Source organism: Erythrolamprus reginae, chromosome 8, assembly GCF_031021105.1.
Source record: "Erythrolamprus reginae isolate rEryReg1 chromosome 8, rEryReg1.hap1, whole genome shotgun sequence".
Lineage (NCBI taxonomy): Eukaryota > Metazoa > Chordata > Lepidosauria > Squamata > Dipsadidae > Erythrolamprus > Erythrolamprus reginae.
In genome coordinates this window covers 40,373,930-40,400,131 of record NC_091957.1, presented here as the reverse complement: position 1 = coordinate 40,400,131, position 26,202 = coordinate 40,373,930, and the positions used below count along the sequence as shown (strand labels likewise).

The following is a 26,202-nucleotide window of genomic DNA, read 5'->3' as shown; positions in this document are numbered from 1 at the left end:
TAATGAACAGAAAGACTTAGGTATGATAGCAGAGTTCCAATTTTTGAGGGATTCCTATAAAGAAGAGGAGGTCAAACTATTTTCCAAAGCATCAAAGGAATAATGGATGGAAACTAACCAAGGAGGGAAGCAATCTAGAATGAAGGAGAAATTTCCTAATTATGAGCCAGTTGAAGAGCTTGTCTTCAGAAGTTGTGGGTGCTCAAGCAGGGGATTGAACTAGAAGACCTCCAAAGTTCCTTCTAACTATTATTATCTTGTATGTGTTTACCAAATGGAGCAGGATGAATCTTGTCTATGGCTTTTATCATAACAGCTAGTGGTGTAAGCTGCAGTTTTTCATAGTCCTAAACTACTGCAGAATTTGTTGTATATGTGTGGCATGCATACCCACAACCACCAAGACTCAAATAAGTTCTAAGGCAGGGAGAAGAAAGGTCAGCATGTTTTAAGTAGCTATTTTAGAAAGGAGGAAATAACTCTGTGGAAATAGGTTGGCGTACAAATGTTTGTGGCATGAATCAAATAAAACATCATTTTAAAAAAGATTTTGATTTTTGAGGTCTAAGACAGTGAAATCCGATAACTATTAGTCATCAGACAGGACTCATGTGCCGAGAGGTTCAGTGGAGGTTAGAAGGGCTAATACATGTGTCTCCTGATTGCCATAAGTATACTGCAGTGGTACATGTGTAGTATTTAAAACCAAGTAAACACAGCTAAGCCATAATGGGACTTCATAGGGTTTACTGGTTCGCTGTATTGTGCAAATCCATCAAATTGTGGGTTCCTCAACAAACTGTTGGTTAAATCAAGAAGAAAGTACAATGCTGGAATTTTTGTTCCCTAAATTAACAAGTCTGGAGACACATCAACCCAAGCTTGTAGTAAGAAAGGTTCTTATGTTCATTTAAGGAATTAGGTGGATCATTTCAACTATTTTCCCACTCTTGTGCCTTATTCCTACAACTGGTTATAAATGGCTGACCCAGCCAGCTAAACCCAAGTTTAAAACACCCAGTAAAGTGAGTCTTGCAGAAGTTTAAACTAATTTTGTTTGGTTTAAACTAAGCCAAGTTGTGAGGGCCCCTAAATCAATTGAGCAGCTTTGTCTACTGAGCCTACTGATGCGTTTGCTCCCATCTATGGGAAGTGTGTGTTGACAAGATGACAAGAACCTGCTAGCTAGAAACATAGATGTTCCTCACAATTTTGGTCTAGCTTGGTCTAGTAACTCTGCTACACCAATGAGCAGGTTTCCACCAATGCAAAGTAGACCCTCACAACTCTTCTTCCTAAAGGCACATAGGATTGAATCTACGAACCTTTGAATGTGAGGGTATCTCCATGACCTCTGAGCTGTGATTCTCCCCAAATCCAAAGATCTAGTTTTCCTACCGCAATGCCCAGACACAGTGCAAAGCTTTGGGGAACCTGTGCCTTACATTGGTCTCTCTAAATAAGTGGGATCGAGGTGCTCAGGCAAGACAAGGACCAGATTCCAGAATACATCAAAGAGATGGTGCAGTTGAAAGACTGTTCCTGCCCTCCTTAAATGAGAAGCTACATTTTAATTCAAAATGAAATTCCAGGCAAAGGGGCACGAGCTTTCCCTCCCTAGCATGTTTCCATTTGTGCTTGGAAGAGAAAAAAAACAAATGGGTCACAGATGCTAGATTTAAAAATGTTACTGTTATTTGTAGAGCAGTGCTTCTCAACCTTGGCAACTTGAAGATATCTGGACTTCAACTCCCAGAATTCCCCAGCCAGCTGGCTGGGGAATTCTGGGAGTTGAAGTCCAAATATCTTCAAGTTGCCAAGGTTGGGAAACTCTGTTGTAGAGTATGACTTGATTCTGTAGCACCCCAAAATAGAACCTCTGTGCTGGGAGGGGGAGGTAAAACACTTCAGATTCAGAGGTGGCATCTGTAGATAGGTATCTCCAAACTTGGTTACTTTGCAGTCTCTAAAAAGGGGTCGAAATAAGAATAATTCAGTCATTCAGAATCCCTCAAGTTAAATCAAGCTGCAAATCAAAGGACTGTAATTGTGCAAGACACTCTATAGTGTCCTCCTGACATCCTTCCAAAACTATTTAACTTCCCTGTATAACCAGCGAAAACATCCATGTCACAGTGGTGAAATCCAATTTTTTTTACTATTGATTCTGTGGGCGTGGCTTGGTGGGCATGGCCAGGGAAGGATACTGCAAAATCCCCATCCCCTCTCCACTCTTGGGGGAAGGATACTGCAAAATCCCCATTCTCTCTCCACTCTTGGGGGAAGGATACTGCAAAATCCCCATTCTCTCTCCACTCTTGGGGGAAGGATACTGCAAAATCCCCATCCCCTCTCCACTCTTGGGGGAAGGATATTGAAAAATCCCCATTCCTTCTCCACTCTTGGGGGAAGGATACTGCAAAATCCCCATTCTCTCTCCACTCTTGGGGGAAGGATATTGAAAAATCCCCATTCCCTCTCCACTCTTGGGGGAAGGATATTGAAAAATCCCCATTCCTTCTCCACTCTTGGGGGAAGGATATTGAAAAAATCCCCATACCCTCTCCTCTCTTGGGGGAAGGATACTGCAAAATCCCCATTCTCTCTCCACTCTTGGGGGAAGGATACTGCAAAATCCCCATTCTCTCTCCACTCTTGGGGGAAGGATATTGAAAAATCCCCATTCCTTCTCCACTCTTGGGGGAAGGATACTGCAAAATCCCCATTCTCTCTCCACTCTTGGGGGAAGGATATTGAAAAATCCCCATTCCCTCTCCACTCTTGGGGGAAGGATACTGCAAAATCCCCATTCTCTCTCCACTCTTGGGGGAAGGATATTGAAAAATCCCCATTCCCTCTCCACTCTTGGGAGAAGGATATTGAAAAATCCCCATTCCTTCTCCACTCTTGGGGGAAGGATATTGAAAAAATCCCCATACCCTCTCCTCTCTTGGGGGAAGGATATTGAAAAATCCCCATTCCTTCTCCACTCTTGGGGGAAGGATATTGAAAAAATCCCCATACCCTCTCCTCTCTTGGGGGAAGGATACTGCAAAATCCCCATTCTCTCTCCACTCTTGGGGGAAGGATACTGCAAAATCCCCATTCTCTCTCCACTCTTGGGGGAAGGATATTGAAAAATCCCCATTCCTTCTCCACTCTTGGGGGAAGGATACTGCAAAATCCCCATTCTCTCTCCACTCTTGGGGGAAGGATATTGAAAAATCCCCATTCCCTCTCCACTCTTGGGGGAAGGATACTGCAAAATCCCCATTCTCTCTCCACTCTTGGGGGAAGGATATTGAAAAATCCCCATTCCCTCTCCACTCTTGGGAGAAGGATATTGAAAAATCCCCATTCCTTCTCCACTCTTGGGGGAAGGATATTGAAAAAATCCCCATACCCTCTCCTCTCTTGGGGGAAGGATATTGCAAAATCCCCATACCCTCTCCTCTCTTGGGGGAAGGATATTGCAAAATCCCCATACCCTCTCCTCTCTTGGGGGAAGGATATTGCAAAATCCCCATACCCTCTCCTCTCTTGGGGGAAGGATATTGCAAAATCCCCATTCCTTCTCCACTCTAGTGGAAGGATATTGCAAAATCTCCATTCCCTTTCCACTCTTGGGAAAAGGATATTGCAAAATCTCCATTCCCTCTCCACTCTTGGGGGAAGGATATTGCAAAATCTCCATTCCCTCTCCACTCTTGGGGGAAGGATATTGAAAAATCCCCATTCCCTCTCCTCTCTTGGGAGAAGGATATTGCAAAATCCCAATTCCCACCCCACTCTGGGGCCAGCCAGAGGTGTATTTGCCTGTTCTCTGAACTACTCAAAATTTCCACTACCGGTTCTCCAGAACCTGTTGGATTTCACCCCTGCCATGTCATTTTTCGCCCCTCTGGAAACCGCACCTTGCTAGAGTTTTGCAGAAATGCTTGTTCCTACAGCATTTTTAATGCTTCAGTCAACCAGCCTCTTCTCAACTGCAAACTGTGCACAGCAGATGGAAGGGTGGAATGCAAGGGAGACAGTAGTGGTAGCCCAACAAGAAGAAACAAAGAAAGAAAACTATGTCCTCGAGTGTCCTCAAGATGCCATGTTTGGATGCAATTCCTCTTTTCTGGAACCCCAACAGATGAGTCAACTCATAAGGCATTCTGGAGGTCACACTCCTGAGCCAATCCATAGCAAATTGCATCTTCCCTCCCACCCGCCCCCTTCCACACCCAATCTGATATCCAATATGACTAGTGCATGCCTCCACCTGCCCTTGGCTAGGACCAAAATGTGTGAGGCCTTAAAAAGCTCAGCTTGGACACAGCGACCCGTGGCTTCCTCCATTCCAGAATCAGGGGCTAACCTCCCAGGAGAACCTCAACAGCTAACCAGCAATTTGGTTCCATGTTTTGTTCTCGGCCAGAGGCTCCCGAGAGAAGGGAGCTGAAAGAAGGAGGTCAAAAGAGAACAGCCATTTCCCTACCCCTTCCCAAAAGGAGTCATACTGGTTTGTCCAAAGTTTTGGGGAGAGTGAGACCGCTAGGCGGGGAGATCTTCCTGCAAACGGTATTGGTGTGGTTCCGGCAGCGGCAGCCTGGCCGTTTGACAGCATCGTAGCCCTTTTGGCAGAGTTTGAGGCAACCAAAGGTAGGTAGATAGCAGCATAGGCAGGGCATGAGCAAGGACAGCAAGCCCATGGCCACCCAACGGGCGCAGCAAGAGCCAGGACTGCAGGAGCAGGGGTCATCCGCACAGGTGTCCTCGTCATCTGAGGAGCAGTGGTAAAAGATGCCCTTGACACAGCAGAGGCAAGTCCCATAGTCAATGAGGTTCTCCGGCGAGCAGAGGCAACGCTGGTTGCAGAGCCAACAGGAGGGCAAGGTGCGGGCAGTGGCGCACTGGGCACATTTGCAGTGACCACATTCTTCGCAGATGAAGAGATGGCCTGGGTGAAGGGCGGGAGACTTCTCTGGGGTCCCCTTCAGCAATTCTTCGGCCTTCGGGTCACTTGCCTGAGGCTGTGTCCGGATGAGTGAGTGTCCAGAGTGCGATGGTGTGATAGCCCTGAGGAGGTGCTGCTCCGAAGTGGCAGTGCTGTGCGAGATGGAGCTGGCTGTGCTGGAATGGCTCAGGGGCTGTCCAGCGGGCAGCGTCTGGTGTGGTTGGCTGGAGTGAAATTCCTGGAAGACGGAGGACACCAGGCGTTCCTGAGTCATCTCCACTTTATGGGTTGGCGGCGTCTGGGACGGCATGAGCACTTTGCAGGCCGGTCTCTCCACATAGTCATTGGTGGCATGGGTGGCCCGGATCTGGCTGATGGAAAGGACCTGCTGGAACTCTTCCAACATGGAGTCCATGACTTCTTCAGGACTGTGCTCCACGGTGTTGGACGCCAGAGGCATTCTGGGAGGGCAGAAAGGCTGGGGTCAATAGGGAACATCAGAAGGTCCTACAGGGGGGAGAAGAAGAAGAAGCAAAAGCTATGAACAACAGCAGGGTTAATCCCAAGAATGAACACTATTGGGGCGGGGGGAATCCCTCCAGTGCTACCCAAAATCATACAGATCCTGAAAACTCCCATCCATCTTCACTCAAAGGGCAGCTACAGACAGGGGTGAAATTCAATTTTTTCCCGTGGGCATGGCTTAGTGGTTATGACAGAGGAAGGATGCTGCAAAGTCCCCATGCCCTTCCCATTCCTGGGGGAAGATATTGCAAAAATCTCCATCCCCATCCACTTTGGGGACAGTCAAAGGTGGTATTTGCCAGTTCTCCAAATGTTTGTTTGTTTGTTTGTTTGTTTGTTTGTTTGTTTTATTTATTTATTTAATTGGATTTGTATGCCGCCCCTCTCCGAGGACTCGGGGCAGCTCACAGCGTATACAAAAACAGAACAATAATATAACTCAATGCACCTTCTTTCATCTATGGTGGTTATGTCCAGAGCCAAGAAAATATTGGAAAAAAATAAATAATTCGTTGTGTCAAATAACAAATACAAAAATGGAATATACACCACAGTTTTTTCTACTGGGTATTATGAGAGGGACTTATCCTAAAAATGTAAACTATTTAAGCTTGCATATAATAACAGCGGCAAGGATTGTATTTGCACAGAACTGGAAAAACCCGCAAATACCTGAAGACAACAAAGATCATTAAGAAAATATACGACTGCGCAGAGATGGACAGATTGACAATGGAACTCAATAATCGAAAAGAATCGGACTACCATGAAATCTGGACAAAATGGTACCAATGGACAAAAAAAAGAAGCTCAAACTAAACATTGAAACAAAACATCAAGAAATCTAAAAACAATCAAAAGATAATGTTGATAGGAATGTATATATGATGTAGATTCATCTGTAAATACGATCATGTATTGTTTTAAAAAAAACTGAAAAATTTAATAAATACATTAAATTAAAAAAATAATACTATAACTCCAAATAATGCTACATTAAAAACAACCATTAAATTCAATTAAAAGAAAGTAAAACCTATCAAACCAATCATTCAACACTCATTGATTGATTGATTGATTGATTGATTGATGAATTGATTTATTGATTGATTTTGTATGCCGACCATCTCCCTAGGAACTCTAGGCAGCTCACAACAAAAATTAAAACATATAAATAGTATTAAAGCCTCTAAAAATAATTTAAAAACAATTTAAACTCCCTAGTTTAAAAAAACCATTCATGCCATTTATGGCCAGATCTCAAAGGTATATCATCAGATCAACAGTCCCAGGCCTGCTGGAAAAGCCAGGCCTTTATAGCTTTCTGTAAGGCCAGTAGGTTCTCCAGAACCTGTCAAAACCCTCGCTATATACTATATCTGGACATTCCAAATACACAATTCTATATCCTGGAACAAGCTTTCAACAGAAGTTTCACAGATACAATCCAGCTACAGAAGATTATTTATTGCAGACAAGTTATAAGTCATATGTGTAGACAAGATCTGCCCAAGTGTAGATCCCAGAAATCAACTGAAAGAGAAAAGAGCCGGGGTGGCGCAGCAGGTAGAGTGCTGTACTGCAGGCCACTGAAGCTGACTGTAGATCTGTAGGTCAGCGGTTCAAATCTCACCACCAGCTCAAGGTTGACTCACCCTTCCATCCTTCCGAGCTTCATTGATCAGTCCAGAGAGTTCATCTCTCAGGGATCAGGGGAAACAAAATCATTTCTGGAGCAATTGATTGGACACAATCCATTGATTGCTCTCACTTTAGCATTAGCATTTAACACTTAGACTTGTATACCACTTCATAGTGCTTTTACAGCCCTATCTAAGTGGTTTATAGAATCAGCATAGTCCTCATTTTACCCACCTCGGAAGGATGGAAGGCTGAGTCAACCAGTGGTGAGATCTGAACTGCTGAATTACAGCTAACAGTTAGCTGGAGTAGCCTGCAGTGTTGCACTCTGACCACTGTGCCACCCAGGCTCTTAAGAGAATTTCTTAGAGAAAGTCTGATTTCTATACTATAGTCTTCCCAATCTGGTGCCCACTAGAGATTTTTTTTTTTTAAGGTGACAACATTGCACCTGAGCTCTGGGGTTCCACCACAGCTGGAGGCTGCCAGGTTAAGAAAAAAGCAAACGGAGAGAATGTGATATCCAAGCCAACAAAATAACGCAAGAGCTTGGTGCTGCCTTGAAGAGCAAACCGCTGACGGGAAGAGGCACTGTGGTGGGAAGATTGATTTTCATTGGTCGGGTTGACCTTGAAGACGAGTGGAAGATCACGATCTCCTCCCTTTGATTGCTAAAAGCCAAAGCTAATTTGGATGTTCCACCCATCAAAGGGAAGATAAAAGAATGACATTCATTGAAAAATATTCTCTTTTGGGGGGGGGGGGGTTTCAAACAAAAAGGAAGGGCAGGAGAAAAAAAGAAGATGCAAATCCAAATTTGATTTGGGCATACAAGAGTTTCTTCTGCATCGCAGGTGCATAACATCTGTTAACCTAAGAGCTGTCCCAAGCACTACATGGTACAGCGGTACCTCTACCTAAGAAAGCCTCTACTTAAGTACGTTTCTGTTGTGGTTAGCTCTGGCCCAGCTCCTGCCCCAAGGACTGTGGATGTGTGGGAGACATCCACATGCTGCAGGCCTGTTTTGCCCCTGGTGGAATCTGATGATGAAGGCTCCTCTGACCAAGAAGACATGAGTGACAGGGAGGAGGAGAGTGTGGCAGACAGCTCTGAAGGAGATCAATTATCTAGCTCCTCCTTGGATTCAGAACAAGAGTTAATGATATAGCCACGCATGCGGAGAGCGATGCATAGGCAACAACAACTGAGAGATTATTATCAAAGAAAATGAGGCCACCTGTGGTTGGGTGGGGCTGTGGTAATTAGTGAGGCTGCTATAAATAGCAGCCTGTGGGTTTGGCCATAGTGGAGGATTATCTGATCGTTGTGTTTCATGACTGCTTTACTGACTTTGACCTTTTGTGTGCTGGTTTTTCCCCACTTTGAAACTAAACCAGAGCAAAGTGTGCTTCACTTTGTGAAAGAAGAAGGACTGTGAATTACCTCACAGCTGCAAGCTAAGTATCACAGAACTCATAAGGGACTTGTACAAATTACCAGTTTGTTTGGAGACGAGTGCTCTTTGCTATACCAAAAGAGGGCTTAGGTTAAGTGAATTTTCATTATAAAGAACATTGTTTTGAATTTTCAAACGTGTGTGTGTCTGAAATTTGTACCTGTGAATTTTTGGGAGGAGTCTACCAGAGAGCTCGACAGAACAGTTTCTAGATAAGAACCGGGTGTTCAAGATTTATTTGCCTCTACTTAAGAACCATTTTCTACTTAAGAACCCGCGCCCAGAAAAATTTCCCAGGAAATTTGAGAGCGGCACGAAGGCCCGGCCAGTTTCCTGCCATTCCCCCTGGGTTTCTCTCTCTGGTGCAGTGTATGGGAGGCAGCCTTGCGCCATGTGTATGGGAGGCGCGTGCTCCTCCTCGCTGGCTCAGAGACCCTCCTGGGGTTTTTTTAAGCCTTAAGGTTTTGGATTTTTTTGATTCCCTTCCCCTCACCTTCTTCCTTCGGCAGTGGCTGTCCTCCTCCTCCTCCTCTTCTTCTTCCTCCTCCTCCTCCCACCCAAATTCCAAGCTTTTATTTCTTTCCTAATGGGTTTGCATGCATTATTTGCTATTACATTGATTCCTATGAGAGAAATGCTTCTACTTACAAACTTTAATACTTAAGAACCTGGTCATGGAACAAACTAAGTTCTTAAGTAGAGGTACGACTGTATTTTAGAACAAAACAAAATAACAGAGTTGGAAGAGAACCTTAGAGGTCTTCTAATCCAACTCCCTTTTCATTCATGTGCCAAAAAGTTGTGTGTGTGTGCACGAGCGCACATGTGCTCATGTGCCCACACCCATTCCCTCCGCTCATGCATGTGCACTTCCCATACTACCCCTGTGCATGCACACAACCCCCCCTCAGCCACTGCGCATGAGCACAGACCTCACTGAAGCCTAGGACAGTAAAAAAAAAAGTCCAAATGGGAAAACTGGAAGTTCGGAAAAGCAGACTTCCGGTTTGCCCATTGTGCTATTTTTCAAAGCTTCAGGGAAGCTTCCTGAAGCCCTGGAGTGTGAAAAACAGCCCAACCGGCAGACTGGAAGTTCAGAATAACAAACTTCCGGTTTGCCCTTTGGGCTTTTTGTCGAACTCTGGGCTGAATCCTCCGGAGTGCACAAAATGACACAACAGGGAAACAGGAAGTTCAGAAAACAGATTTTCGGTTTGCCCATTGGGCTTTTTTCACACTCCTGAAGCCTTTGGAGGGCGAAACAGCCTTCCCAAGGCTGAAAATCAACTAGCCAGCATGCACATGCGCACTGGAGCTGACATAGGGCAATGCCTCATGTGCCCTCCGGTATGGCTCCACTGCCACCCGTAGCATACGTGCCTTAGGTTCGCCATCCTATTTCATTCCAGACGAGTGGTTCTCCAGTCTCTTCTTAAAAGCCTCCAGTGATGGAGCATTCACAAATCTACTGGGGGCAAGCAGTTCCACTGGTTAATTGTTCTCAGTGTCAGGAAATTTCTGTTCAGTTCTAGGTTGCTTCTCTCTTTGGTTGGTTTCCATCCATTGCTTCTTGTCCTGCCTTCAGATGCTTTGGAGAAAAGATCGACCCCTCTTCCTTGTAGCAGACCATCAACTATTGGACCACTGTTATCATGTCACCCCTGGTCCTTCTTTTCAATAGACTATTGTGGATAAACACAATTCCTACAACTGTTCTTTACATGTTTTGGTCTCCAATCCCCTAATCATCTTTGGTGCTCTTTTCTGCACTCTTTCCAGAGTCTCAATTTTTCCAGAGTGGAAAAATAGGGAGTGTAGAAGAAACATCATTCTTTCTTGTGTGTAAGTTTCATTGTGTCCAATAAATAATTGTTGAAGAAAAACAATGTGGTGCATTACTTTCTGGGCGACCCTCGTACATCTGGTTCGCTGAACAGGTAGTTGCAAGGACTGGCTGACCATGCCCAAAGGGACCCCAACTACAGTAGCAAAACATCGGTCCAAGTATTCTCCCATTCCATCCCTCACTTTTATTAAATCTTTGGAGCCTCAGACATCCTCGTATAGCACAGAGAGAACAATGTAGTAGAAACCTTGCAAAGTGAAATACAGCTGTAATTTGTAAGCTGAGTGAAAAACCCCTTGTCTAAATTATGGAGCCTTAAGGATTGACAGAAGGACCAGTTTCACAAAACCATGTTAAACTCAGATTCTCAAACTACATTCGCTTCATTAACCAAACATGTGAAGCCCAAATCAATATAGTATAATATTTTCTGACCTATATATGTTTCATAGATAGATAGATAGATAGATAGATAGATAGATAGATAGATAGATAGATGATAGATAGATAGATAGATAGATAGATAGATAGATAGATGATAGACAGACAGATAGATAGATAGATAGATAGATAGATAGATAGATAGATAGATGATAGATAGATGATAGATAGATAGATAGATAGATAGATAGATAGATAGATAGATGATAGATAGATAGATAGATAGATAGATAGATAGATAGATAGATAGATAGATAGATAGATGATAGACAGACAGACAGACAGATGGACAGACAGATAGATGATAGATAGATAGATAGATAGATAGATAGATAGATAGATAGATAGATAGATAGATGATAGATAGATAGATAGATAGATAGATGATAGACAGACAGACAGACAGACAGACAGATAGATAGATAGATAGATACATGATAGATAGATGATAGATAGATAGATAGATAGATAGATGATAGATAGATAGATAGATAGATGATAGATAGATAGATAGATGATAGATAGATAGATAGATAGATAGATAGATAGATAGACAGACAGACAGACAGACGATGATAGATAGATAGATAGATAGATAGATGATAGATAGATAGATAGATAGATAGATAGATAGATAGATAGATAGATAGATAGAGGTAGGTAGGTAGGTAGGTAGGTAGGTAGGTAGGTAGGATGGATGGATGGATGGATGGATGGATGGATGGAGAGAGAAAGTGAGAGAGAGGCAGGCAAGCAGACAGACAGATAGAGAGGGAGAGAGAGGGGCAGATAGGGAGAGAGAGAGATGGGGGGGCAAAGATTTCCCTCTCCAATCAAGTTTGATTCTAAGGCACAATGCCATCTCCATTTCTTAGCCAAGTGATCCAGTATTGTCCAAAGAGCCAGTTAGGTCATGTGACTGGCATGACTGTATGTCAAAGGCACAAAGAACCTGTTAGCTTCCCAATAAGGTGCTACCTATTTATATACTCACATTTCCATGCTTTTGAACTGCTAGGTAGTGTAGGCAGGAGCTGGGCCAAGGAAAGGGAGCTCGCTAAATTGATTAACTGCCTTGGAAATGGCCCTAGGTTGGGTCGAGAGGCAAAAGGAAGCATTAAGCTCCTCCCATATTTGGATGTACCAGGGTGATTCAACAGAAAATAACATATAACACTTCCCTGGTACAAAGCTGAAAGGATGAGATCTTGTGGCCTAGAGGTTAATTCTCTGCCTTACAAGGCAGCGGCTGAAGGATCAAATCCCAATAAAGGTATGGCTAGCTGATGAGGCCACAACAAGGCCAAAATAGATCTATACTAGTCTCCCTTCATTTTCAAATTCAGCAAATATATGTTACACACACACACACATATTATTATCAGCAAAAAATATCTTACACGTATAGAATATACAGTAGTTTGTTGGCTATAAAAAATTTAACTGCCTTGGATATGGCCCCTGGAGGGGCCGAGAGGCAAAAAGGAAGCAGTGTACTCCCTCCCATATTTTTGGTATACAAGGGAGATTTGACAGAAAAAAACATATAACTCTTCCCTGGTACAAGCTGATACAGGAGGAGAGCCTGTGGCTTAGAGGTTAAAGCTACTGCCTTATAGGCAGGCTGTCCAGGTTCAAATCTCATTAAGAGTAGGCTTGCTAATGAGAGCTAAATAGCTTGAAATAGATCTATACTAGACTCCATTCTTTTTCATTATCAGCAATAATATCTTACTCACACACACACACACACACACACACACACACGTACATGCATATGTGTTCTGTCGAGCTCTCTGGTAGAATCCTCCCGAAAATGCACAGATACAATTTCAGACACACACACGTTTGAAAATTCAAAACAATGTTCTCTATACTGAAAATGCAAATAAACGAAGCACTCTTTTTGTATAGCAAAGAGCACTCGTCTCCAAACAAACTGGTAATTGGTACAAGTCCCTTATCAGTTATGTGTTACTTAGCTTGCAGCTGTGAGGCAATTCACAGTCCTCCTTCTTTCACAAAGTGAAACACACTTTGCTCTGGTTTAGTTTCAAAGCCGGGAAAAATCAGCACACAAAGCTCAAAGTCAGCAAAGCAGGCACAAAACACAACGATCAGATAATCCTCCACAATGACCAAACCCACAGGCTGCTATTTATAGCATCCCCACCCAACCACAGCCCCACCCAACCACAGGTGGCCTCATTTTCTTTGATAATAATCTCTCAGTTGTTGCTGCCTATGCATCGCTCTCCGCATGCGTGGCTGTATCATTAACTCTTGTTCCGAATCCAAGGAGGAACTAGATAATTGATCTCCTTCTGAGCTGTCTGCCACACTCTCCTCCTCCCTGTCACTCATGTCTTCTTGGTCAGAGGAGCCTTCATCATCAGATTCCACCAGGAGCAAAACAGGCTTGCAGCATGTGGATGTCTCCCCCACACCCACAATCCTTGGGGCAGGAACTGGGCCAGAGCTAACCACAACATATATGCATATATAATACTGTATAAGACAGCCTTTATTGTCATTATACATCATGTATACAATGAAATTGGTTGGCCGACAAATGACAGTTAAGGATTCTACATCTGGAGAACAGTACATCTGGAGAACGTATACCCCCCTACATCTAAAGCTATATACATATTTGTATTTGTATTTATTAGATTTGTATGCCACCCCTCTCTGAAGACTCGGGGTGGCTAACAACAATATAAAAAGACAATGTAAACAAATCTAATATTAAAAAACAATCTAAAAAACCCCAATTTAAAGAACCAATCATACATACAAGCATACCATGTATAAATTCTATAAGCCTAGGGGGAAGGGAAATTTCAATTCCCCCATGCCTGATGACAGAGGTGGGTTTTAAGGAGCTTGCGAAAGGCAAGGAGGGTGGGGGCAACTCTGATATCTGGGGGGAGCTGGTTCCAGAGGGTCGGGGCCACCACAGAGAAGGCTCTTCTCCTGGGCCCCGCCTATATAGAAGATTGTGAGCTTGTCAGCTGTCAAGACACAAGTTCCATGCAATGGAGTGAGCTCTCCTTCCTTGCCCCAGCTCCTATCCATCTAGCAATTTGAATAAACTGTATATACTTTACATGTGCATACATACACGCCCCATAATATTCATTGATTGGACCCACAACTGAATGAATCACAAGTTATTCAGCTCTATTTTAGCTTAATGTGTTGTGTGAATCCATCTGAGGATTTCCCATAGTGTGGGAGGAAGGAAGGAAGGGAGAAAAAAGATCATATCCTTGCACTGATGTGATCCCTACTGAGGATGAAAATGGAGGTGGTGCACAAAGGAAGGGCAAGAGTTCTCCTCCAGGATTGGAAAAAAAGAAAGAAAATCTCACTACACAAAATGCATCTTTGGACATCAACACAATTCTCCAAATCCAAATTCTTTTGTTCTTTCTCCTTTGCTGGAGATCCTGACCTAGAGTCAGGACCAAAGTGGAAAAAACAACAATTTTGCCTTTAAAAACAGCCTCAGATGCAAAGGAAAAATCAACAAAAGCAAAAAGTATTCCATTTCTTTTCTGTATTAAGGCCCCACACTGTCACTCAACGGTTTGGCAAGGAGGACTTCCCTTTTTCGTGGACAAGGCAGACTACAATCCTAGGTCACATCTATTGTCATTAGTTCCCTGGCACTCAACCAACATCTGAATATAAGGCTGCACTTTCAGTCTTTGCTGCAAGGAAGATAAAGGCTAAGAGAGAATGGCCATTCATTCATTCAGACAGAAAGCTTTCTCCCTTCCATGGAAATGTGAATGCTCTGTTGGATATCACCATTTGACAGCGTTTTGGTGTGGCACCAATTATAGAGAAGATGAGAGAAGGCTGGCTCCACTGCTATGGGCATCTCCTGAGAGCAACACCTTCCAACGTTGCCAAGACTAGAAGTTAATGGCTGGCAACCTTGTGGGGGTACAAAACAGAGATAGTAAGACACCATCAACAAAGATATGCAAGAGGTGGGCCAGGAGGAGGAAGGCAGGAAGGCAGGGAGGCAGGGAGGGAGGGAGGAGAAGAGAAGAGAAGAAGAAGAAGAAGAAGAAGAAGAAGAAGAAGAAGAAGAAGAAGAAGAAGAAGAAGAAGAAGATCATGATTATAAGCTATTGATAGCCACCTCAATAAGCCACATTATGCTTCAGTACAACAATCATCTCACAAGGCACATTATAAAGTAGATTTTTTTAATAATAACAACGCTACAGAGATTCTCATCTCACAGAGGTTGCTGTTGTGGATAAAATAGGAGGAGGAAGGAGTATTCGGTATGTTTGCTACCTTAAAGTAAGAATGAATGAATGAATGAATGAATGAATGAATGAATGAATAAATAAATAAATAAATAAATGTGGTTTTTTACCATACCATTAGGAAAACTGGAAATCTATGAATGGATGGATGGATGGATGGATGGATGGATGGATGGATGGATGGATGGATGGATGGATGGATAATAGAGATAGATAACAGACTCAGACTCAACCCCAACAGGATGGAGTGGCTGTGGGTTCTGCTTCCCAAGGGCATGTCCATCTGTCTGTCCATTACTCGGGGGGGATTCTGACCCCCTCAGAGAGGGTACGCAACTCCTCGATCCACAGCTAACTTTGGACCATCATCTTGGGGGGAGTGTTTGCCCAGATTTGCATGGTGCACCAGTTGCAGCCCTATTTGGACCATGAGTCTCTGCTCACAGTTGCTCGTGCCCTTATCACCTCGAGGTTCAACTACTGCAATGCTCTCTACATGGGGCTATCTCCGCAGAGTGTTCAAAAACTTCAAATCATGCAAAATGCGCCTCTCTAGGCATGCCCATATTTCTCCAACACTCTGCGGGCTGCATTGGTTGCCGATTGGTTTCCAGACACAATTCAAAGTGTTGGTAACATGGCATTGAACCAGATTACTTGCGGGACTGTCTTCTGCCGTATGAGTTCCAGCGACCGATTAGATCCCACAGAGTTGGCCTTCTCCAGAGTCTTAAGACTCACCTATGTTGCCAGGCTTGGGGCAATTAGGTCTCAGCTCCCTGGCCAACGAAATGAGATATATGTTGTATGATTGAACTGGTATGATTATTTTTGAATACTGGATTTTTAGATTGTAATTTTAAATTTAATTAGATTTGCCATTGTACTGTATTGTTATATTATATGCTGTTATCCGCCCCGAGTCCTCGGAGAAAGGCAGCATACAAATCTAATAAATAATAGATAGATAGATAGATAGATAGATAGATAGATAGATAGATAGATAGATAGATAGATAGATAGAAAGGTAGGTAGGTAGGTAGGTAGAAAGATAGACAGGCAGACAGACAGACAGACAGACAGACAGACAATTCAATTCAATTCAATTCCATTCAATTTATTAGATTTGTATGCCACCCTGCTCCGAAAACTCAGGGCGGGTAGACAGACAGACCTTAGAGGAAAGCTAGGAAACTTTATAGGATAAAGTTTATAATGATAATAAATACATCAAAACAAATAAACTGTCACCAATGCCAACTTCTCTGTGTACCCTAAGAGTATAGTTAGAGCCACCAGCCAGCCCAGAAGCCAGGACATGGCTCCAGACGCAACTCCTATAACCCACCGCCCTTTGCCAACCCAAGAACGATGGCTATACTGCCCACAGGTTCAAGGTGAAGCCCGTGCGTTGCCGCGCCACATATAGCGAGGCTTTTGGTAAAATAATAACAATGACAATGTCCGCTCTCTGACCCAACGGGAGGGTCCCTTTAAGGCCTGCCACAATTCTCCAGCATCAAACCGAAGGGAGGAGGGAAGAGGGAAAGCGAAGATTGAATGACAATAAATGGTTTGCCATTCAGAAAGGGAAGGATCAAATCCAGCCAGCAGAAGAGACTGAAATAGATACTGCAGTGAAGGGGAAGAGAGGAAGGGGGTAGGGTGGGTGCGGGAAGGGTGGGGAAGGGAGGACGAAGGGAGGACTGGCCGCTGCAGCAGCCGAGCATGAAAAGCTGAGAAGAAGCTGGGAAAACTCCAGGAGGAGATAAGGGTTGCTCTTTTTGTGACAGTGCCTGGCCACGCACACCAGCGGTGTTGGCAATCCCATCAGCAGACAGGTGGGACAAACTGAAGGGACATCAGGGGTTATCCCTCCCTTGCCTGGCCTGAAGCCACAGAATCCAGATTTCTCAATCGACGTACTAGGGAGATTGCTTCTGAGCATGTGTCAAGTGCATTCAACACCACAGCCTGCAGAACACAGGTCCGTTTGGCATTTCAGAAGTTGCCCTGAGTGGACTTCCTGCTGAAACCAAGGGATAGGCTCCAAACAGGTCAGACACAAAAAACCCTGCGGCTGTTCTTCGCCGACCTCCTATAAACGTATAGTCAATCATAAAGACCCACCCATCACAAACACACACCAAATGGCTTATTTGTATCCAGACTATCATTGTGTAGTACATTACGATTCTTGACAAATGTATCCCATTCCATTCCATTCTATTCCCAGTCCGTATTCTCTATTCCCTATGCCTTTCCATCCCATTCCTATTCCTAGTCTAACTCCTATTCTTATTTTTATTTTTATTCCATTCTATTGCTATTCCTTTCCATCCCATCCCATTCTATTTTTATTCTATTCCCAGTCTCCTATTCCTTTTGCCAATCTATTATTCCTATTCCTATTCCTTTCCGTCCCATTCCATTCTATTCCATTCCATTCTATTCCCAGTCTCCTATTCCTTTTGCCAATCTATTATTCCTATTCCTATTCCTTTCCGTCCCATTCCATTCCATCCCATTCCATTCTATTCCCAGTCTCCTATTCCTTTTGCCAATCTATTATTCCTATTCCTATTCCTTTCCGTCCCATTCCATTCTATTCCATTCCATTCTATTCCCAGTCTCCTATTCCTTTTGCCAGTCTATTATTCCTATTCCTATTCCTTTCCATCCCATTCCATTCTATTCCCAGTCTCCTATTCCTTTTGCCAATCTATTATTCCTATTCCTATTCCTTTCCATCCCATTCCATTCTATTCCCAGTCTCCTATTCCTTTTGCCAGTCTATTATTCCTATTCCTATTCCTTTCCATCCCATTCCATTCTATTCCCAGTCTCCTATTCCTTTTGCCAGTCTATTATTCCTATTCCTATTCCTGTCCGTCCCATTCCATTCTATTCCATTCCATTCTATTCCCAGTCTCCTATTCCTGTTCCTATTCTATTATCTTATAAACTACCCCACGTGGCATGCTTTGGATTAGCTTTTTGTGGTTCAGTTGTCAAATTGTGTCCAAATCTTTGCAACCCCATGGACCATAGCACGCCAGGCTGCCCTGTCCTTCAGGGCTTGCCCCAATGTCATGTTCATTGCATCAATGCAACTATTGAACCATCCCATCCTCTGCCGTCCCCTCCTCCTTTGGCCTTCCATCTTTCCCAATATCAGGGTCTTCTCCAAGGAGTCCTCTCTTCTCATTTGGGTGGCCAAAGTATTTGAGCTTCAGTCTCAACATCTATCCTTCCAAAGAATCGGGTGGTCCAACAGGGATGAATTTGTAAATTCTGCTGCCCAATTCTGCAATCGACACCCTAACGTTCCCGCAGATACAACCCTTCCCTTCGATACAGGTGGTCCTCGACTTATAACAGTTCATTTAGTGACTGTTCAAAGTTACAGCAGCACTGAGAAAACAGACCTTTGACCATTGTTCACAGTTATGATCTTTGGAGCATTCCCATAGTCATATGAGCAAAATTCAAACGCTTGGCAACTGGCCCGTATTTATGACGGTCACCGTGTCCCGGGGTCACATGATCCCTTTTTACAACCTTCGGAGAAGCAAAGCCAATGGGGAGGCCAGATTTACCTAACAATCAGGTTAGTAAGATCAACTGCAGTGATTCACTTAACAACTGTGGCTAGAAATGTTGTAAAATGAGGCAAAACTGAATTAACCAATTTCTCACTTAGCAACAGAAACCTTTGGCTCAATTGTGGTTGTAAGTCAAGGACCACCTGTACCAAGCCATCATTTTCCTCCTATACTAATGACAGGGCATCTTAGGAGAATAATCATCCTACTTATGAGTAGGACAAGAATCAATGGGTGGAAACTAATCAAGGAGAGAAGCAACTTAGAACTAAGGAGAAATTTCCTGACAGTTAGAACAATTAATCAGTGGAACTACTTGCCTCCATAAGTTGTGAATGCTCCAACACTGGAAGATGTCAGATAACCATCGGTCTGAAGTAGTGTAGGGTTTCCTGCCTAAGCAGGGGGTTGGACTAGAAGACCTATTCCATTCCACTCCATATTCCATTCTATTCTATTCTATTCTACATTCTATTCTATTCTATTCTCAATGCAATCTGTTGCCAATTGCTCAGCTGCTGGATCAAGCCCAACCAGCCTTTCGTCTTTGCTGGGAGCATCCTTTTGAAAGCTTGCTCACTCCCATCCATGAGGGTGTGGTCCGAATGAATGAATTTGGATATGGTACCTCCTCCGCCTGCAAATTTCCCAATCAATGAATGCTATGTAATCACTAACTGCAGGCAGAACACTCTGGATCCAGGTCTTCATTGTGGTAACTCAAGTGTTCTCGGCTCCTACCAGAGAATCAGGAGGAAACAAGGAGAAGGCAGCTGCACAAACAGCCATGGTCAAATCACCACCACTAACCTACTTTGTTGGCTAGTGGCAGTGATGGGCTGGTACTGTGTAGACCAAAGGGGATTTTTTTAAAAAATATATTAAGAGTCAACTCAAGGGATTGCCGATGGTCAATGATAAACTATCAGGTGGATTCCTTTTTTAAAAAAACTCTTCTCTAAAATGAGGAGGAGGGAAGGAGGAGGAGGAGGAGCAAAAAGAGCAGAAGGAGAGGAAGAAGGAAGAAGGAAGAAGGAAGAAGGAAGAAGAAGAAGAAGAAGAAGAAGAAGAAGAAGAAGAAGAAGAAGAAGAAGAAGAAACTACATGTTCAATCAGAATAGAATGGAATGGAATGGAATAGAATAGAATAGAATACAGAATGGAATAGAATATAAACTCCTTGTCAATTCCATGGATCAGCTCTCTCCAACATTTTATTTCTTCTTTTCTGTGTTTGAACACTGCTGTACCAAAATACTTGCCGCAAATTTATTCACATATCGCCTTCTTCCCAAGAAATATCTTCCCCTTGTTTCGTTACCATGCTTGATCATCTAGCCTTGGATCATTTCCCACCCCACCCTGCCCCGGCTGCTCAACCAACCCCCTTTCCCTGTTTCCTATTTGCCTAATTGCCCCAGGGAATCCAAGGGTCTCATTCCAAACTCTGGATAACTGGTTCCCTCCCCTCTTTCCCAAATTATTTCTTGTCTCCAGTTTGGACAGTCTATCAAAACCTCAGCTGAGGTTGTATTTTGCCTACACAATGAGAGGATAGCACCCCAATTTTTTGGAGGGTGCAGCTACACCCACACCTGCCACTGGAATCCAGACAAACACATACACACACTAAAGAGCTTAAAGTTTGGTAGAGAAGACCAAGAAGACCCCAACCCAATTGCTGCAGCAGACAGCCCAGAAATCTCTAAGACCGTCTCCTAGTCAAGATAGAACCCATCCATTATTCCAAGTGAACATATTTCATTGAGCTACCATTACCAGTCATAGCCAAGAGCCTTTCCTGGTCCTTTTCAAGAGATCCATAAACCTTGCCACTTTCTTGAGCATTGGGAATACTGTCGTGTCCTTTTTTAAAAAGAGCAAACACCTGTTGGATTATGAGGGGTGGTGAGACCTCCCAGTTGTCAGAAGAAAGATTGGGATTGAATTGCCCCCTCCTCCCAGTTAACTCTGGGAAGCCTCTTTTGCCTTCGTTCTCTTGCCCTAGTGGGGAGGGCCAAGATAGGGCAGAACTCCACTCAATTCCCATGGCTCCTTCCACAAATCTCTCCCCCACACACATACACCGCCCCGGGTTGCACCACCGCGAATTCTAAACAATGATTACTACTTTTAGCTTGTTCCTTGCAAATTCCTTGTGCCTCCAATCACACTTGGCCAATCAAGAATTCTATTCTATCCAATTTTTGCGGTGAGAAAAATACAAGCTTGTTACCCGGGGGTTTAACGTTCTGTTCTTATTAAACCCGGTTAGATCCACAGCATCATCGAGGTTTGTCCATTCGGGTCAAGTTCGTAGGGCGGCGAAGTAAGGGGGGAGGGAATCGCCTCTCCAGGCATCTTGAGCCCCCGTCGGACCGACGACGACCGACCGGGGAACCCGCGGCCCCTGCCAACTCCTCCGCGCCCTCTGCGGCTCGCCCCCTCCCTCCAAAAGAGCGACCCCACCCACCCATCCTTTCACCCAGCCCAGCGCCAAAAGCGCAGAGCCCCGGGCGCCAAGGTGGTGGTGGGGGGGTGCGTTCTCCTATTCCTTGTCCAGCTTCCCCACCCGGGGCAAAAAAAAGAAATCCCCCGTGGGACGGATGGACGAAGCTTGGCAAAATCCCTGCTCCGGGGTATGTGCGTAAAATGAAGCTGGCGGGACAAGGCCGGCTGATTCTGGTCAGGAGCCGTCGAGTCTCCTCCGGAGAAGTCTCCCCCGCGCCCGTCCAGTGCCGGGCGTCCCAGGGAGGCTCCAGATCGCCACCACCTGCCTTCGGAGAAGCCCGGCGGCCGGAGCGAAGGCGCGGTTGCGTTGGCCAAAAAAAAAAAGGCATGCAGCGGGAGAGCCCGTAGCGAGCTGCCCCGGACGGATGGGTTTCTTGCCGGGATGCCCGCCGCTGCGCTCGGGCGCTTACCTGGACGCCGCTCCCGCTCGCCGGGTGTCTGGCCGGGCGCTCCCCCCGCCCCAAGGGTGGCAGCCAAGGGACGCCGCCAGCGGCGAGGAAAAGCCGCGCCGTCTCCCGCGAAAGCGCAGCGGCTCCCGATGAGGCTGGGAAGGGACCTCCCTTCGGGGCGGAGCAGAGCCTTCCGAGGGGCCCTTTTTTTTGTGAATGTAAAGAGCGCTCGGCGGCGCGCTTGTGAATGGAGGGAGGGGACGAGAGAAAGGTGAGGACTCCGCCCCCTGACTCCGCCCCGTCTCTTCCCTCCCCCCTCACATCCTTCTCTCTCGCTCTCTCGTTTCTCTCTCATTCTCTCTTTCATTCTGTTTCTCATTCTCTCTCTCTTCTCTTTCTCAGTCTCATTCTACCTCTCTCCTTCTCTTTCTCATTCTCTCTCAACCTCGTTTGTTTCTCTTCCTGTCTCATTCTCCCTCTCTCATTCTATCTTTATCATTCTCTCTCAACCTCTCTCTCTCATTCTCTCTCTATTTCTCTCTCTCTCTCTCTCTCTCTCTCTCTCTCTTGCTTTTCTTCCTCTGTCTCATTCTCCCTCTCTCATTATCTTTCGCATTCTCTCTCTCAACCTCTCTCTCTCATTCTCTCTCTCTCTCTCTCTTGCTTCTCTGCCCCTCTCTCATTCTCCCTCTCTCATTCTATCTTTCTCCCTCTCTCATTGTCTCTCATTTTCATTCCCATTGTCTCTCTCTCTTCCTCCCCCTCTCTCTTACTTTCCCGAAGCAATTAATGCTCTCCAAGTGGCCTATTGCGTTGAAATGGAATCTTTCTCTTTTCTCTTTCTCTGTCCCATTCTCTCCCTCTCATACCCTCCCTCCCTCCCTCTCTCTCTCCCTTTCCCTCTCCCTCTCTCTCTCTCTCTCTCTCTCTCTCTCTCTCTCTCTCTCTCTTACTTTCCTGGAGCAATTAATGCTCTCCAAGTGGCGTCATTGCGTTGAAATGGAATCGGCCCATTAAGGCGTCCCCGCAGGGATCTCCGGCTCTCGCCCGCCCGCCGTCCGCTCCTTGCAACCGGGCTGCCTGCCATGCAAAGAGCCAGCGGCGGAACCGCACGAATTTCCGAGGCTGGGGCGGCTGGGAGAGAGAGAGAGAGAGAGAGAGACTCCCGTTCACCAGTCTTGCAAGCCGGGACGGCTCAGCCCCGGGGACCAAGTCTCGTCCGATCAATTGCTTTGGTGTGTCCCCCCCATCCGCCACCCCCAGCTTTTAAAAGAAATTTCCCCACGAGACGACCGTGTGTTTGAACATGTGCAAAGTCTCCCTCCATCTCGCCCGCAGCCTCCATCCCAACTGATCTGGGGGAAGAGCTTATAGGTCGGAAACAACGTGAAAGTAGCAACAAATAACACACACACACACACACACACACACACACAGGGGGGGGGAGAAGTAGAGGGAGGGAGAGATCACCTGAGTTCTCAGCACAATTGCATTATTGGAGCTTTTAAGCGCTCAGATCAATCGGATCAGGGGAGGGGGCTCACACAGATTGAACAGTTTATAATCCTGGAACATGGAACAGTGCAACAGAAAGGCCTGGTGCATTGGAAACAAAAAGAAGAGGACTTCTGAGCATTGGCAGAGTTTCTCAGCAGCGAAAACCGGGGGGGGGGCGCGTGGAAAGTATCCATGGGATGAGAAATCTCAAAAGCTGGTTTTGCAATCCAAAACAACTATTCTTAGCACATGGTTAAAACTGCCATGGCTTAACCCTGTTTTAATCATGGCTTATTGAACAAATCACAATCGGTTGGCTGTCTACAAAATGCTAATCCATAAACCTTGGTTTACAACGGTCCTGTTGAAAATTCAATAAACCATGTGGTATTAGCATTGGAAAAGATCTTTAAGCAGAAAATAAGAAACACACAATCTAAAACTACAGGAGTCTTCTTGAGAGCCAATAGAAGAAGAAGAATATTGTCTGAAAAATGCTTTTTCAAGGGGCAATGGGACTTTTTTTTTGTTTTTTCTTTGAAGACTTTTCACTTCTCCCCCAAGAAGCTTCTTCGGTTCTGACAGGCTGGTGAGGGGTGGAAGCCTTGGAGACAGCTGGTCATGTACATTCCTCTGAAGCACAAATGGTTCCTGTAGTGTGCATTTTTTTCTGCAGTCTATACTTTTTCATTCCCCACCAGCCAGTCAGAGCTGAAGAAGCTTCTTGGATCAGAAGTGAAACGTCTTCAAAGAAAAAAAAAAGAAAGTGCCTCTTGAAAAAAGCATCTTTGAGACAACCCTGACCTGGATGACTGAGAATCTCCATAGACAATAAGAATACTGAGATCTGGATTTGGGTCTATCCTTGGTCATAGATATACAGTGGTACCTCTACCTAAGAACTTAATTCGTTCCGTGACCAGGTTCTTAAGCAGAAAGGTTTGTGTGAAGAAGCAATTTTCCCATAGGAATCAATGTAAAAGCAAATAATGCATGCGATTGGGGAAACCACAGGGAGGGTGGAGGCCCTGTTTCCTCCCACAAGATTCCTAGAGAGGCCCCACAGAGGCTTCTCCCTGCCTTTCCCGGCCCTGTTTCCTCTTAGGAGATTCCTAGAGAGGCCCCACAGAGGCTTCTTCCTGCCTTTTCCGGCCCTGTTTCCACCCAGGAGATTCCTAGAGAGGCCCCACGGAGGATTCTCCCTGCCTTTTACATCCCTGTTTCCTCCTAGGAGATTCCTAGAGAGGCCCCACGGAGGCTTCTCCCTGCCTTTTCCGGCCCTGTTTCCTCCCAGGAGATTCCTAGAGAGACCCCACGGACGCTTCTCCCTGCCTTTTCCGGCCCTGTTTCCTCCCAGGAGATTCCTAGAGAGGCCCCACGGAGGATTCTCCCTGCCTTTTACATCCCTGTTTCCTCCTAGGAGATTCCTAGAGAGGCCCCACGGAGGCTTCTCCCTGCCTTTTCCGGCCCTGTTTCCTCCCAGGAGATTCCTAGAGAGACCCCACGGACGCTTCTCCCTGCCTTTTCCAGTTACAGTTTCGGAGGCTTGAGTTTGTAAGTGAAAAATGGTTCTTGAGAAGAGGCAAAAAAATCTTGAACACCCGATTCTTATCTAGAAAAGTTTGTAAGTAAAGGCGTTCGTAGGTAGAGGTACTACTGTACTCTTAAGTAGCTTTGGGCCAGTTTCTTAGCTATCCTACCTTTGTTCCTTTGTTATAGAATAGGTGGAATAATCATTATCCATCATAATAGTCATGATAACTTAGCAGCAAAACCTCTTCTGGTTATTGCATCATCTATATAATGACATTATGGTACATATGTTAGTAATATAATACCAGTAGAAAACTCAGTTCCTTTCCTTCTGCAATTAAGCAGATCACATCTAGAAAGAAGGAAACAGAAGGATGGAGGTGGGAAGGAAAATCAGACACCAACTTATGTGGGACAGACAGGTTTAACAGATTAACAGAATTGGAAGGTCTTCTAGTAGTCCAAACCCCACCCCGAACAGACCCTAAAGGGTAGGCAAAGTTGGTTCTTCTCTGACTTGTGGACTTCAACTCCCAGAATTCCTGAGCCAATCATGTTAGCTCAGGCATTCCTGGAGTTGAAGTCCGCATGTCATAGAAGAGTCAACTTTGCCTACCCCTGCCCTACACCAATTCTGACAGATAGCAGTCCAGTCTCTTCTCGAAAGCTTCCATTGATGAAGCTCCCACAACTTCTGAAGGCAACTTCCATTCCATGGCTCTCTCTGTCAGATGGCTCTCTCTGTCAGGAAATTCCTTCTTATTTCTAGGTTGAATCTCTCCTTGATCAGTTTCTATCCTTGATTCCTTATCTGGCCTTCAGGTGCTTTGGGGAAAAACCTTCCCCTCTGTGGCAACCTCTCAAGTATTGGAAGACTGCTATCTTGTCTCTGCTGGTCCTTCCCTTCACTAGATTAGCCATGTCCAGTTCCTGCAACCGCTCTTTGTATGTTTGAGCTTCCAGTCCCCTAATCATCTTGGATGCTCTTCTCTGCACTCTTTCTAAAGTCTCAACAGGTTTGGAGATTCGGTGTCTTTATTAGTGGTTTCTCAGAAATTTTAAGAAGTGTGGACTTTAACTCCCAGAAACCCCCAGCCAGCATTCTGGGAACTAAAGTCCTCACTTTTGTAAGTTATCAAGGTTGAGAAACTCTGGAGTACTGATGAGCTGGGTGCAGAAGATGAACAGATGGTCCTCAGCACTGTGACCGGTTTATCCAAATTCTATTTTGTGTGTATACTTGCGTGCCTACAACTTCCCTACAACTGTGCAATTATTATTGCATTGAGTGCAATGAGATGAATGTTCTCAATGTAGCACTTCCAGACTCTTGAACTTGAGCACCTTCTGGAGAGCAAAGGGAAACGACTTGGTTCTTTTCTTGAATCAGCATTTCAAGGTTTAGCTGCAAATAGGAAGCAAGAATAACTTTTGGTGTCAATACTCTGGCATGTGAGCCAGTTCAGCTTCCGTGGGCTTTTTGTTTCCTTCCTACCTTCCTGCCTGCTTTTCTCCCTCATTTCCTT

At 44.9% G+C, this 26,202-nt stretch overlaps 1 protein-coding gene across 1 annotated transcript; it reads right to left on the bottom strand.

Moving 5' to 3' along the window:
• Positions 1-2,986: 2,986 nt before the first annotated feature.
• SPRY3 (sprouty RTK signaling antagonist 3) lies at positions 2,987-21,790 on the bottom strand. The gene is made up of 2 exons (XM_070758304.1): positions 21,668-21,790; positions 2,987-5,449 (listed from the first exon to the last, which is right to left on the bottom strand). Exon 2 carries the CDS (start codon positions 5,400-5,402, stop codon positions 4,500-4,502), a length of 903 nt encoding a protein of 300 aa, XP_070614405.1. The 5' UTR covers positions 5,403-5,449; positions 21,668-21,790; the 3' UTR covers positions 2,987-4,499.
• Between the last annotated feature and the right edge of the window lie 4,412 nt (positions 21,791-26,202).

Bases quoted from the DNA above. Each gene is read 5' to 3' on its own strand.
- SPRY3 (XM_070758304.1), bottom strand. From the start codon at position 5,402: ATGCCTCTGGCGTCCAACACCGTGGAGCACAGTCCTGAAGAAGTCATG.